At 42.5% G+C, this 16,245-nt stretch overlaps 2 protein-coding genes across 2 annotated transcripts; one reads left to right on the top strand and one right to left on the bottom strand.

Moving 5' to 3' along the window:
• Positions 1 to 9,923: 9,923 nt before the first annotated feature.
• LOC131006830 (glutathione gamma-glutamylcysteinyltransferase 1-like) lies at positions 9,924 to 13,645 on the bottom strand. The gene is given in 6 exon segments (XM_057933992.1): positions 9,924 to 10,120; positions 10,523 to 10,686; positions 10,840 to 11,078; positions 11,752 to 11,765; positions 11,767 to 11,906; positions 13,506 to 13,645. Coding segments are annotated over 6 exon segments (735 nt in total). The 5' UTR covers positions 13,584 to 13,645; the 3' UTR covers positions 9,924 to 10,020.
• A 1,932-nt stretch (positions 13,646 to 15,577) lies between these two features.
• On the top strand, positions 15,578 to 16,177 carry LOC130991386 (uncharacterized). The gene has a single exon (XM_057915616.1). The coding sequence runs from the start codon at positions 15,578 to 15,580 to the stop codon at positions 16,175 to 16,177; it is 600 nt and encodes a 199-aa protein (XP_057771599.1).
• Positions 16,178 to 16,245: the final 68 nt, after the last annotated feature.

The raw sequence follows: 16,245 nt of genomic DNA on the forward strand, positions 1-16,245 counted from the left end.
AGTAAATGGACGACAAATTATCGTATGTGGGCTAAGTTTAAATGCACCATTTTTATGAACTTTGGGAGTATTTAGGCCAAGGTCGAGAATGAGGGATAAACGCTCTAGAGGCCTCCACTTCATGGGTGGATATGCATATTAACCTTTAGATATATCAAATATACATAATACATATATATATTTTTGTACATGCAATTGTTATGATTTTTTTATGTTTTGAAATTATGATATTTTTTTAATATTAAAATATAGCTATATTTTAATGATCAATCCGTAGCTAACGAAAAATAAAATGATTGATTACATATTATATTAGTCATATATCAAATAGATTTAGTATAATATTTAATGAATTAATATATTCTTATAAATATATAATAATTAATTTTAAAATAAAATATATAATAGGGATAAAATAGATTATCTATATTTTGTGGCCGAATCATTTTGTACATTAGTATAGATTACTCTACACAATCTCATACAAAATATTGGACCCTTATTCCATTAAGAATATATTTAATAATTTTATGAAAACTCATGTTATTGTTAATAGGTAAAGGTTTGAGGGACTGAGAATACTAGGCAGATGATGAGACGTAGCACCTGAGTCTCATATCAACTTTAAAATATAAAACCAATATTGTAATATGGAAATATGTATAAGAAATCTAGATATCGTGTTCTACACAGTCATTGTTGCATCTCTTGAGCATAAAGAGTTGACCTCTCAAGTGCAAAACCTGCAACAAAATATCCAGCTGATATCACCAACAACTCACAAACACCAGAGGGTTACAAATGACTATATATATATATATATATATATATATATATATATATATATATATATGCGAAATATATACCTCATCTTGAAGCAATGGAGGAAGTCTCTGAATCGAAACTAGACCACACACCTCTTCCCACACTTGTTCATCTTTAATGGCACACCATGTCTCGGGGGGCAACGCAAAGAGAAGCACCGTCAACACATCGTGCATGCTGGAATAACAATGTGATTTAGACTAACTTCTTTATGAGGTGAAGAGCTTGCTTCTGCTCTCGACATTTTTGTGGCATGAGCATTATGTTCATCACTGGTACAAGCACTTGCTACAGCATTTGGCGAAGAATCTCTATGGCCCAAAGTTTGTTCTCTCTTGCAAAAACAATTCTCTGAAGACAATCTGTCTCCCACATGATTGTAAAGGCTAGTATCTTGCACTTGTTTCAACACTTTTTGCTGAAAAGTTAAGTTAGTGTGAATAACATATGACAACCTAAAATGGCATGCAATGTTTGATTACCTTAAACTCAAAGACTTACTTTCTCTTCTTCACTTAGAGATAGACCACCATCCTTCGCAAGGCGAACCTCTGTCACCCACTTCCTAAATTCTGCGAAATCTGAAGGCAGAGACGAGAAAGCACCAAATGTCACAAGGTTTTCTTTCGGACTAGAATTTTTCGCCTTGTGCGGCGCCGATCACTCACAATCGACCAGCCAACACTCCCTCACCAACACTCGTGTTTAGATTTGGGTGAGTATTCGTGTACTCGCGCAAGCAACAATCAAGAACATGCACAGCGGACATAAACGTAAAGCACGCATCAACATACGGGACAACTCACTCCCAACCTTTGCATTACTCACAATTCGTACAAAGGAACAATAAGCTTGCACACACGAATCTCTCTAATGTGAGATCTGCCCAAAACTGCCCTCTTTATGTGATGGACAATCCCCCATCACTAGGATACCCGTCGGGTCAACCGTCTAGCCAATCAGGGGCTTCCCACGTCGTGGGCGGTTATGGCCATCAAAAACCGCCCGCTATCTCTAGCCTTGCCTAAGAAACTTGCGCCCAACTGCTCGGATTCCAACTTCCGCGCTTTGCCTTATTGGCCCGCATGGCCAACTGTCGCCCGCGTGGCTGCCGGGTGGACTTGGCGCCAATTCCTCGTCGTGGCGGGAGTCCGCGCGTGCGGCTCGCACGCCCATCACTCAGCGCGCGCGCACATGTCTCCCGTCGGCCATCGCTCGCTAACCGTCTCGGCGGGCGCCCATGTCTCGGCGCCCCGCACGCCCGACGCGTAATGCCCGGCATCACCCGGCGCACTCGCTCGGCAGCGTGCGTGCCCTTGGCACGACGCTCATCCGATGCTCGCCCGAAACTTGGTCTCGGCGCCCCACACGCCCGATTTGTGGCGCCTGGCATCACCCGGCGCGCCCACTCGGCGACGTACGTGCCCGACAACCCTTGCCCACATTCCGAACCAGCCGAGTTGCCTAAGACGGGGGCAACCCGACACCATCATGCCGAGGCGTGCCAATTTCTCGGCACGTCTCGGTGCCAACGCTCAAAGGGCTAACAAACCACCCCCACCAAAGCTAGACGACGCCCTCGTAGTTGGTGGTGCTCCTCCATCTACCTTCTCCCAATATTCGGCAATTTGCTTCTCGAATTGCCATAAGCCAACAGCTTTCTTCCAAGTCGCGTCCGCCACTGATTCTCCAGCCCACTGGATCAAATAATCAGTCCTTCTATTCTTCTTGCTTTGCCCCATCGTACGATGGTCAAGAACCTTCTCCATGGACTTATTATACTGCTGCCTGATCACGGGTGGCGCACGTCGCGCCTGCTTCCTTGAGGAATCCAGCAAATCCGCACTGAATTTCTTCAAGAACGATACATGAAATGTTGGGTGTATCTTTAGCCTGTCCAGTAACACCAATCGATACGCAACTCGCCCAACCCTCTTCATGACTTCAAATGGCCCGTCATACTTCGGTATCAACCTTCTATGCACGAACTTGGAAGAGATCTTCTTCCAAATTTGGGGCGTCAACTTCAGCAATACTTGATCGCCCACCTCAAATTCCACATCACGCCGGTGTTTATCCACATATTTCTTCATCCAGTGCTGTGCCTTGGCGAGGCTATCTCGTGCCTCATCCAACAACTCTTGCTTCTCTCGAGCAAATCGGTAAGCCGCGGGACAATCTCCACCACTACTCTGTACCGCGATCTCGTGTGGTGCTAAAGGCTGCTGCCCGTACACAATCTCAAAGGGACTCTTCCCCGTGGCCGACGATCGGTGTAGGTTATAACTGAACTGAGCCATGTCCAACAAACCAACCCAATCCTTCTGACTTGCTGACACGTAGTGCCTCAAATACTCCTCCAACAATTGATTCATCCTCTCCGTTTGCCCGTCGGTATGAGGATGATTAGCCGTAGAGAACTTCAGATCGGTCCCCAACATATTGAATAGATTGGTCCAGAACCGCCCTGTGAACCGAGTATCCCGGTCACTGATAATATCCTCCGGGATACCGAAGTATTTCACCACGTTCTTCGCAAACAAGTCAGCAGCAACATCGGCGGGGCAAGCATTTGGACAAGCAATGAAAATCCCATATTTAAAAACCTGTCCACCACCACAAAGATTGAGGCCATTCCATCGACTTTCGGGAAGCCCGAAATGAAATCCATCGATATTGATTGGAACGGTCTCTCCGGAAAAGGCAACGGCTGTAGCAATCCGGCCTCCTTCTTTCTTTTGAGCTTGTCTTGCTGACACACAAGACAAGTTTTGACGTACGCCTCAACGTCGTCCTCCATCTTTGGCCAATAATACCGTCGGGACAGCAAGGCATACATGCGCTCCACACCGGGATGGCCTGCCCAATGAGGGTCATGTGTCTCCCTCAAGGGTTCCCGTCTCAACGCACCCGCGGGCACATACGCCCGACTGCCACAAGCAAATAAGATATCATCATCCAGCCAATATTTTCGTACTTCACCTTCCTTAACTTGCAAAACAAGCTTTTGATAGAGGGGGTCAGCCTTGGAAGATTCTCGAATCTTTCCAAGAAAATCAGACTCCACAAGAGTCAGTGCAGCCACGAACTCGCCCACCACTTTCCGGCTCAAAGCATCCGCAACATCATTATGCTTGCCGGGACGGTGCACCCAATCAAAGTCAAACTCCCCCAAGTATTCTTGCCAACGAGCTAATTTTGGAGAGAGCTTCTTTTGGGTTTTGAAGTAGGTGTTGGCCACATTATCCGTCACCACCGTGAACTTCGTGCCCAACAAATAATGCTTCCACACCTCTAAGCAATGGACCACGGCTGTCATTTCTTTCTCGTGAGTACTGTACCGGTACTTACAATCCTTCAACTTGCGGCTCTCATAGGCAATGGGGTGTCTATTTTGCACGAGCACACCCCCAATGGCTCTATCCGAGGCATCAACCTGTACTTCAAAAGGCTCATCAAATAGGGGCAGCCTTAGTACGGGTTTTGTGGAAAATTTCTCCTTCAATGTGTCAAACGCATTCTGACATGCCTCGGTCCACTTCCACACAACATCCTTCTTGAACAAGTTCGTCAAGGGGTTCGCAATCTTTGAGTACCCCTCAATGAACTGCCTGTAGTAATTAGCCAAGCCTAAGAACGATCTCATCTCCGCAACCTTGGACGGAACGGGCCAATCTAGCACGGCCTGCACCTTCTTCTTGTCCATCATGATCTTGCCATGCCCAATAACATGACCAAGGAAAGTGATCGAATCCCTACAAAATTCACACTTTTCCTTCTTTGCATATAACTTATTTTCACGCAATTTAAAGAATACAGCCCGCATATGCATATCATGCTCATTCAATTATTCCGAATAGATAACAATGTCATCTAGATACACCACCACAAACCGATCCAAATACTCATATAGCATATCATTCATCAAATTGCAAAACGTCGCAGGGGCATTAGTTAAGCCGAAGGGCATCACTAAGAACTCGAATGACCCATACCTTGTCACACATGTGGTCTTTGCCTCGTCCCCTGGAGCAATTCTGACTTGCCAATATCCAGACCGTAGGTCGATCTTGGTGTATAAACTCGCCCTCGACAGCTTGTCAAAGAGATCTAGGGCATTTGGAATAGGATACTTGTTTTTTATAGTAACCTTATTCAAAGCCCTATAGTCGATACAGAATCTCAAAGACCCATCTTGCTTCATTTGGAATAACACCGGCACGAGACCCGCAAGCAACAATTCATCCAACTGCTTCCTGAACTCCGCCAACTCCGAAGGTGGCATTCGATAAGGGGCTTGTGAAGGCGGTCTCGCACCCGGTTCCAACTCGATCCGGTGATCTGTTGCTCGCCTCGGCGGCAACTCCTTAGGTAGTTCGGGGGGCATCACGTCTTTGAACTCTTCCAACAAGTCCGCCACAGCATCAGGGACTTCGTGGGATACACCTGGTTTGATCTCAACCAACGCAGCAAGATAAGTAGGCGCACCCTGCTTCAAGCCTTTCTTTAATTGAAGGGCTGAAATCAAACCAACGGACTTCCTCTCAGCCAAGAACTCTTCCTTCACGAACGTTGGGCAGTGTTCGTCAAGGATCATAATCCCGCCCACGTGGGGCATCACAGCAACCTTAGCCATCTTTAAGAATTCATCCCAATGATAATTTTGAAATAATCCAAAGGAATCGCCATCAATGAGCACGATCCCTTCCATTGGTCGATCTGTAGATCAACCTTTCCCACGCCTTGAATCGGCTTTGCCTCCGAATTAACAGCTTTGATTCGGCTAGCGTACGGCACCAACTGCATATCAAACTTACTCACAAGCTTGTCAGCAACAAAATTGTGGGTGGCTCCGCAGTCCACCATGGCCATCACCTTTCGGCCATTCACATCACACTTGATGTATAACAAACCATAATCCTACTTACCATCCCCTTGAATTGCGGATAGCAATTGCAATGGGTTCATCCGAGGGGCTCCGGACTCATTCTCTTTCTCCGACTCAGCAACATGGGCGTTCAACTTCCCCTTCTTTGGACAATCACGCATCCGGTGGTCTCCGTTGCAAATAAAGCAACCACGCCGCTTCTCGCCACCCACTTGTTGGCTAGAGTCTTTCGCAGCACCACTTGCTTCACCGCACTTCTTCTTGCCTTTCCAATCGCACTTGCCCTTCTTTTCCTTTCCTTTGCCTTTGCCGACATCTTTCTTTTTCGATCTCGACTCGGTAGATCCCACGGTCTTATCGTCCACCAAACTATCGGCAGCGGCAATGGCGGATTGTAAGTCCTTCACACCTTGGCGCCTTAATTCAGTTTGAGCCCAAGTTTGTAACCCGGCAAGGAAGTTAAACAACTTGTCTTCCTCGGACATTTCACGGACATCAAGCATTAAGGAACTGAATTCCTTCACATAATCACGAACGGTGCCACTGTGCTTGAGTTTCCTTAAGGCATCCCTTGCGATCCATGATGTATTGCAAGGTAGGAATTGCTCTTTCAATTCCCTTTTAAGATCTTCCCACGTCTCAATCCGGTTCCGGGTATGGTTCTCCCCGGATTGCCTTGACCACCACCATAATTTTGCATCAGCCGACAGGTACATGGTGGTAATTGAGACTTTCTCTTCGTCAGCAACGTGAGCCGCTTGGAAATACGACTCTATATCCCACAAGAAGTTCTCCAACTTCTTAGAACTTCGAGTTCCCTCGAACGATTTCGGGTCAGGGATCCGGACCTTTGATGTAGAACGCATCGCTTGCTTCATCACGTGCATCTCATCAAGGAGGCGTTCCACTTTCATGGACAACTCCTCCACCTGATTGTTCATATCTTCCTTGCAAGAAACAACTCGGCTTTCCACAAATCCGGGCAGATCCTCCATAGACTTCCGCACATCCTCAACCGATGCTTGAATGGCGTCAAGCACGATCTCCGCATCTCGCATCCGCTCAAAGACATCAACCCGTGCAGAAGTTTCAGGAGGCGTCCCCAACAAACTTTCCAACCGTTCAACACGCTCCTCAAGAGCGGCGAACACCCGATTTTGAACCATCTCCGCCACAGCAACGCAGCAACTCCGACAGGACCAGAGCCAACCTCGCTCTGATACCAACAGAGCGAGGTTGGCTCTGGTCCGGTCGGAGTTGCTGTGGCGGAGTTGAGGAAGCAGTAGGATGAATTGTTGCTTGCAGGTCTCGTGCAGCCTACCAAGGTCCCCCTACGGGTCGCCGGTGTTATTCCAAAGGAAGCAGGATGGGTCTTTGAGATTCTGCATCGACTATAGGGCTTTGAATAAGGTTACTATCAAAAACAAGTATCCTATTCCAAATTCCCTAGATCTCTTTGACAAGCTGTCGATGGCGTGTTTATACACCAAGATCGACCTACGGTCTGGATATTGGCAAGTCAGAATTGCTCCAGGGGACGAGGCAAAGACCACATATGTGACAAGGTATGGGTCATTCGAGTTCTTAGTGATGCCCTTCGGCTTAACTAATGCCCCTGCGACGTTTTGCAATTTGATGAATGATGTGCTATATGAATATTTGGATCGGTTTGTGGTGGTGTATCTAGATGACATTGTTATCTATTCGGAATCATTGAATGAGCATGTTATGCAATGCGGGCTGTATTCTTGAAATTGCGTGAGAATAAGTTATATGCAAAGAAGGAAAAGTGTGAATTTTGTAGGGATTCGATCACTTTCCTTGGTCATGTTATTGGGCATGGCAAGATCATGATGGACAAGAAGAAGGTGCAGGCCGTGCTGGATTGGCCCGTTCCGTCCAAGGTTGCGGAGATGAGATCGTTCTTAGGCTTGGCTAATTACTACAGGCGGTTCATTGAGGGGTACTCAAAGATTGCCAACCCCTTGACGGACTTGCTCAAGAAGGATGTTGTGTGGAAGTCGACCGAGGCATGTCAGAATGCGTTTGACACATTGAAGGAGAAATTGTCCACGGAACCCGCACTAAGGCTGCCCCTATTTGATGAGCCTTTTGAAGTACAGGTTGATGCCTCGAATAGAGCCATTGGGGGTGTGCTCGTGCAAAATAGACACCACATTGCCTATGAAAGCCGCAAGTTGAAGGATTGTGAGTACCGGTACAGTACTCACGAGAAAGAAATGACAGCCGTGGTCCATTGCTTAGAGGTGTGGAAGCATTATTTGTTGGGCACGAAGTTCACGGTGGGAACGGATAATGTGGCCAACACCTACTTCAAAACCCAAAAGAAGCTCTCTCCAAAACAAGCTCGTTGGCAAGAATACTTGGGGAGTTCAACTTTGATTGGGTGCACCGTCCCGGGAAGCATAATGATGTTGCGGATGCTTTGAGCCGGAAAGTGGTGGGCAAGTTCGTGGCTGCACTGACTCTTGTGGAGTCCGATTTTCTTGGAAAGATTCGAGAATCTTCCAAGGCTGACCCCCTCTATCAAAAGCTTGTTTTGCAAGTTAAGGAAGGGAAAGTACAAAAATATTGGCTGGATGATGATATCTTATTTGCTCGTGGCAGTCGGGCGTATGTGCCCGCGGGTGCGTTGAGACGGGAACTCTTGAGGGAGACACATGATCCTCATTAGGCAGGCCATCCCGGTGTGGAGCGCATGTATGCCTTGCTGTCCCGACGATATTATTGGCCAAAGATGGAGGACGACGTTGAGGCGTACGTCAAAACTTGTCTTGAGTGTCAGCAAGATAAGCTCGAAAGAAAGAAGGAGGCCGGATTGCTACAGCCGTTGCCCATTCCGGAGAGACCGTTCCAATCAATATCGATGGATTTCATTTCGGGCTTCCTGAAAGTCGATGGAATGGCCTCAATCTTTGTGGTGGTGGACAGGTTTTCAAAATATGGGATTTTCATTGCTTATCCAAATGCTTGCCCCGCCGATGTTGCTGCTGACTTGTTTGTGAAGAACGTGGTGAAATACTTCGGTATCCTGGAGGATATTATCAGTGACCGGGATACTCGGTTCACAGGGCGGTTCTGGACCAATCTATTCAATATGTTGGGGACCGATCTGAAGTTCTCTACGGCTAATCATCCTCAGACCGACGGGCAAACGGAGAGGATGAATCAATTGTTGGAGGAGTATTTGAGGCACTACGTGTCAGCAAGTCAGAGGGATTGGGTTGGTTTGTTGGATGTGGCTCAGTTCAGTTATAACCTACACCGATCGTCGGCCACGGGGAAGAGTCCCTTTGAGATTGTGTACGGGCAGCAGCCTTTAGCACCACACGAGATCGCGGTACAAAGGAGTGGTGGAGATTGTCCCGCGGCTTACCGATTTGCTCGAGAGAAGCAAGAGTTGTTGGATGAGGCACGAGATAGCCTCGCCAAGATGAAGAAATATGCGGATAAACACCGGCGTGATGTGGAATTTGAGGTGGGCGATCAAGTATTGCTGAAGTTGACGCCCCAAATTTGGAAGAAGATCTCTTCCAAGTCCAAATGTCACAAGATTTTCTTTCGGACTAGAATTTTTCGCCTTGTGCGGCGCCGATCACTCACAATCGACCAACCAACACTCGTGTTTAGATTTGGGTGAGTATTCGTGTACTCGCGCAAGCAACAATCAAGAACATGCACGGCGGACATAAACGTAAAGCACGCATCAACATACGGGACAACTCACTCCCAACCTTTGCATTACTCACAATTCGTACAAAACATGATGGTTGGATCAGTATTGCCAAATACTTGAATGATGATGTCCCATTGTTGCTAAGTTCCCATAACATCAAGGACATAAAAGATGTCATTTCCACTACGTGTCAAACAAAATAGAAGTATTATATAAGTATATAGAGAACACAAGTGAGATACAAACCCCACCCATGAAGAGTTTCAGTAATTTTATGGTGGATCAATAACAATCCAATACAACAGGGGAATAAAAAGAAATCAGATCCTACTTCTCCATTTACGCTTATAGAACATGATGTGTGTGAGAGCAACATGTCTTGGAAAACATTAACAGGCAAACTTCATGTTTTAATTTAAGAGTTACTAAATAGACTAGACTAGAAATACAGATGAACTATATGCGCAAAACTTTTTATTTGTTTTAGCCAATGCACTAAAGAAACCATCACCATTAGCAAGGGTAAATGCCAAACATATTTCATTAAATGGCTTTATAAATGTAGTTGGTTTTTCTCCCTGTGCCTTTCCTTGTCTAAAACAAATTGATTCTAGGACAGGCCTAAACATTTTAAACAAGTATCTGCTACGGGTTGTACCAGGGTATGGAGCAAAGCTGGTTCTCTCTGGTGTCGTGACACAAGCATGAACCTGAGAGTAAGTTACTGAAACAATAAGTAGAAGCTCAAAATCTGCTCAAGCAAGAGAACTATATAAATATTTGCTTCACCATGCGTTGCCTCCTTTAGATTGCTATGTACAACAACAAATGGGATTGAACACAACTACAAGAAAAACCTGTGGCCAGAAGGGAAACTCGAGAAACGTAATCATGGGTGTATTCGGATCATATGCTTCCATTTTACACAGGAGAAGATGGCTATAAGATGAAGATGGAAACTTGAAGATACTTGGATAAGAGATTGGAACAATATTGAGAACAGCAAATAAGTTAATCGAGTAAGCTACCATCATGCAAGTAGTAACTTCATCAATGGTGTCACAGAAAATAAGTAAATCTTTGAAAGCAGTGACAAATGCCAGCATGCATACCCTCTCTTCTGTTCAGTCGCTTCATCAGTGGAATCCATGGCTTCCCAAAGAAGTGAGAGCGGAACCCAATGCGGAGGATATTTAAACCTTGCAACATCTAGAATGAGTACCATATCCATTTCAGCATGATATCCACCAATGGGTGAAAAATGACCTGTTCCAGTCTGAGCAAATAAGTAATTATCAAGATGCAGTCAAATAAGGCGGGACCCTAAATACTTGACAAATTATCATTTTTGGTTGTTTTAAAATTCCTCATACCATAGTTGATGTATCTTCTAGATCTATGTAACTAAGAATAGTCAATACCTATCTACCTGTTTAAAAGCTCTTCTAGTATATGATGCAATAATGTGACAATCGTTTGATCTAGAGCATGCCATTACATTCTTCCGGAATTCATCAATAGAGCTCTGACTTGTGCGAAAAGACACCATCTTAGCACCGGCACAATGTCCCAAGCATACAACTTTCCCAAATGATATCCCCTTAGCCTTAGCCTTGTCCAGTGGCTCGCAGCAATCCAACATCGTTTCGTCAAACCACCTCCAAGGCGCTATTATTGATGTTCAATAAGCTCATGGTTAAATACTTTTTGACCAATGAACGAAGTTTAAAATCAAACATCAAAACAGAAGTCTAAAAGCCAAATAGGTGAAACTTTTGAAATTGAAGGATCATCTTTTTCACATGATGCCTCAACCTCAATCCTTGTTTCCATTCCCACCTCCTAATCCTATTCAGAGTAAGAGGTGCAGTATTGTTTCTTCATGTCATAGTTTTAGGACGGGAAGCATATGGTATGTTGATCAAATGGATATAAATAATTAAATCTGCATAGAAATTATTTTAAGCATTCAGAAATTCTCAATGCAAAGATTAGGAAAAACCATCAGAAGAGCTTTCCTAAGAAAGTAGTTCATAGATTAGATTACATGAGAAAACAATGGCATATTATGGAGTTCAGGGTATCATTATCCGTGATATATCACTGTCCATCCGTAACAACTTAACGAGTTCATGAATAGTAATTTTCATTTTTTTTCTTATAAATGCATAGATATCTTTACTGGTATAGCTTAGATGTCTCGTACTTCACAAAGAAGTGGATATTTGAGCACTGCAGCAGATAAACAAAATTGAAAGTGCGAATAGACATCTAGACTATCAACCACTGGATCATGAGACGTGCCAGAGCTCCACATCTGAAACATGAAAAAAATATTTACCTTTCCATTGTCTAGGGATCAATAGCTAGCGCATTCAAGACCATTGCAAGCGACGCTAAGCCACAATAAGCAGGCTCCGATTGTGTCTGAAAATGAGAGATCAAATTGAAAAATCCTTCCATATTTCCATTGTGAAGGGCCTCCTCGAATAGTTTCTGCAGGGGAAATGAGAAGAAAAATATACATCACCATGAGTGAGGAACAAAGAAGGGTCACGACCTAACTACGTCTCTAGCAAGCCTAAGATGCCATGTTTTAACTACTTTTATAAACAGAATATAACTATATATGAGTATGTGAAGTAGGACAAATATTCATCAAAGATAAATGGATGAAAAGGGATTAATTATATAATCCATAAAGTTCCATCACTGAGAAACATGGCAACTATGCAAACTCGAATAAATATTTGTGAAGTGAAGGATTATAAAATCACTACTTTTGAAGAAATTGAACGTCCGAGGTTTGGTTAATACATTAACGGTTGTTTACTTCTCAGGATTAACTAATAGATAAAAATAGTTGAAGCTAATCAGTTATTTTCTTCGTCCCACTTTTAGGAGGCGTTTATTTAGGGTATGTTTAGCTACAATAATAGGATTTCTATAATCCCGCCCTTTCATAGCATATAAATAAAACAAAATTAGCTTAAATAATAAAAATTATCAGAGATCTTAGATATTCCAAAATTGCAATCTAATCAAAATAAGCAAGAGATTAATCTTACTAATTTTCTAATCAAAATAAATACTACTCCCTCCGTCCACGAAAAAACTTCATATTTTTCGTTTTTGGGACGTTCACAAAAGAACTTTCTACCTATTTTTGGACTATACCCTACCACTTATAATCCTCTTACTTTTCACTTTTCACAACTCTCAATATTAATTTTAACACCTTTTCACCATTCCCGATACACTCAACTACCTTTTATCCCCTCTCAATATACTCAACAATATTTTTTCTTAAAATCTGTGCCACTCCCTCCTAGGAAGTTCTTTCATGTATACGGAGGGAGTACTATTTTTGGACATGCTAATTAATTAGAAAAGATAAATTAATTTATTGAATGAACCACTTTTAGTTGGATAACTAAAGATGGAAATGAGTCATTTACTAAGATGGATTGAAAGTTTAAAAGATTCCAAACCTTTGATAATTTCTATCATTTGAACCAAGTTCATATCCCATTGAAAAGATGTAATAATTGAGAAATTTTAATAATAAATGTGTGTTTGCTTTCTGTCCCTCTAAATAGAGGAATAATATAATGACGAAATATAAATTTATCATTAGAATAGGGGCCATATTTTTTTTTATATCTTATTTGTTTGAATAATAAAAGGTGCTATAAAATTATACTAACATTAATGTATAACACTATATCTTGCCCCCAAAAAAATGCGCTACTACCTCAAACAAAATTCTTACTCTATTATTTATCTTCTCAATCAAGAAATTAAACTACCTAAATGAATTCGCCATTCACTACAACGGTACCCAATATTGTTTCATTCATCTACTAAACAACACAAATTTTCACTAGAAAGTAGAGAAATGTCCATATTTTTAAACTTAATACATTAACGAATCAAATATCGAAAACTCGAAGCAAAAGAATTCGTGTTTGAAAGCAGGTTGAGATAACTCGAATTTAAATCGTCAAAATGTAAGTTTTCTTAAACTGAATATGATTAGAATGTAAATGAAATTCCTTTAGATTTGTATGTTGTAGAAAATGCGAAATAGTTTACCTTGCCTGGAGGAGAAGAGAAATCAAGAGCGGGAGGAGAAGGAAGAGAGCGCCTGTAGAATCCTGCAACCGCCGACATTTGCAGTTTTTGTCCGACCCGCGTAATAAGCAATGTTTAAGAGTTTCAGTTATTGCTCTACCACACGGGGGCAAACCTGTAATTTCAATTTACACGAACTTTGTTACTTGTTAGCCAGCTATGGGCCGAAAGGTCAAATTCCGATTCCCCGATCTTTATGGTCAGAGTTTGAGGAATAAAAGCATAGGGAGGGGTTATGATAGCTGACCTGACAGAGGTAGATCATATTGGGTTAAGGCTGCAGTGAGATGGAATGATAGCTGACCTGATTTTTTTAGTTTTAATTATTGTATTTTTTATTTAATATTAATTACAAAAATTTAAATAATACAATTAATTAAAATAAAATACACGATCTTTTATACTATATAATTCTAAAGTACACTATTTTAATTTTAACACCAAATAAATTTACATATTTGTTAAATTGATGTATTAGTTGGACCAAATAATTTTTTGAAGGCCCATAATAGTAAGCCCAATTAATACACCAATTTAAGCCCAATTAATACACCAATTTAAAACCCTTCTGCGCCATCTTCTCTCCTGCTGCACTCATCTCCTTCATCTTCACGCCGCAATTCCCAGGTAAAGCACCAGATTTTTCATTTAAAAAAAAAATAGGCGCGTGATCAGCACACACCTTCTCCAACGCACATCAGGTCGGCCCCGATAGATCGGGGCACCCTCGAGCGATTGTCCGCTGCAGTGGGCGACCCGATAGGGTGGATGACACGAGACCCCCCTATCGGGGCACCACTGCGGGTGCTCTAATATTCTCACATACTCATTTCCCTAACTTATTTATGAGAAAAATATTTACTCTTATAAGTTATAACAAATCTTCCTTTCGTTCCACAAAGCTTTAATAGTATTTTTTTCGGATTATCCTCTGCGAAGTTTGAGCATTTTCCTTATATGACAAAAGTTTTTTCCTTTATTCACATTTTTACTTTTTCACCTACTATCCTTAACACATAAAATACTACTCTCTCCATCCCACTATAAGTGGCTCAAAACTTTTCGGCACGAGAATTAAGGAGGTGTAAATGTATTAAAAGTGGTAGGGTCCACACTTTTTTAAAGGGTTAAACTTTGTCATTTATGGAAATAGGCCACTTATAGTGGGACGACCCAAAATGAAAAATAAGTCACTTTTAGTGGGACAGAGGGAGTAATATTTTTTAAAATTCATGCAAAAAAGAAATTGCTCAAGCTTTGCGGAACGGAGGAAATATGTTAAATTTATTTAAATGTATTATAGTGTTCTTAATGTTTCAATCATATTTGTACATTTTCAATATACTAGCAGAAAGAGTGTACGTTGTATGCATAATTAATATTTATTTTATTTAGTTTTTTAATTAATAATTTGATATATTCTTTTAAAAAATTTATTAGTTTATTACTTCTGCTAAATATAATTTATTGGATAGATATATTTATTAATAAGACTTATCAATAATTATAGATATATATATCACATATATTTAGTGTAATATCTAATGAATTAATACAGTTTTAGAGATATATAATGTTTGAAATAATCATAAAACAAAACATATGATAAAGGTAAAATAGACAATCCACAAATTGTGCCTTAGGATGATGCCTTAGGCTCTTTTTCTATTAGTATATAGATTTCTTACACCTCTTAGAGCATCCGCAGCGCTGGTGTCGAGCGGCGCCTCGATCCGGGTCGAGGAGATGGCCGCCGCACTGGAGACGCGCAGGGATGCAAGGCGGGGCCGTGGCTAAGACACGGGGCGAAGGGGTATTGTGTATGGCGCGTCCTCTGGACGTGCCCATTTAAAAAAAATTCAAAATTCGTTTTTTTTTTAAATGACCGTTTGATAATTTTTTTTTAAATGACCGTTGGGCCAACGGTTGAATTCACCAATTTTTTTCCCCCTTTATCTATATATATCACAACTTAATTCCATTCATTTCATTATCTAAATATCATCTCCACATCAAAAAATTCTCTACAAAAAATGTCTTCCTCCTCATCAAGCCACGAGGACGAGCGACGTGCTGAAGAATTTTCCAATCTTGTGCAAGAATTTAACCAAATTGTTCAAGATATTGGTGATCCAGATGAGGAACCTCGTCGTCGGCGACAAAGTGTGGCAAAGAAGGCCTACATTCGTCCGGACCATGAAGCCGACGCTCTACGTTTGCACGCGGATTACTTTGATGAAAATCCGGTCTACCCCGACAACATCTTCCGCCGTCAATTTCGGATGCGTCGTGCATTGTTTTTGCGTATCGTTAATGCCGTCACATCCGATCCATACTTCCAACAACGCACGGATGCACTTGGGAGACCCGGCTTCACACCGTTACAGAAATGCACAGTTGCTGTTCGTATGCTAGCTAACGGTGGGGCAGCGGACCAGTACGACGAATATCTTCGGATTGCAGAGTCCATCTCGTTGGAGTGCTTGCGCAGATTCTGTCGAGCCATTATTAACCTCTTCGGCGCGAAATACTTGAGGAAGCCAACTTCTGTCGACTGCCAACGTCTTCTAGCAATGCACGAGGCGAAGCACAGCTTCCCGGGAATGCTAGGGAGCCTCGATTGCATGCATTGACCGTGAAAGAATTGTCCAACGGCATGGCAAGGCGCATACACTCGCGGCGATCAGGGGGAATCGACCAT

Source organism: Salvia miltiorrhiza, chromosome 1 (assembly GCF_028751815.1).
Source record: "Salvia miltiorrhiza cultivar Shanhuang (shh) chromosome 1, IMPLAD_Smil_shh, whole genome shotgun sequence".
In the NCBI taxonomy this organism is placed as follows: Eukaryota; Viridiplantae; Streptophyta; class Magnoliopsida; order Lamiales; family Lamiaceae; genus Salvia; species Salvia miltiorrhiza.

Bases quoted from the DNA above. Each gene is read 5' to 3' on its own strand.
- LOC130991386 (XM_057915616.1), top strand. From the start codon at position 15,578: ATGTCTTCCTCCTCATCAAGCCACGAGGACGAGCGACGTGCTGAAGAA.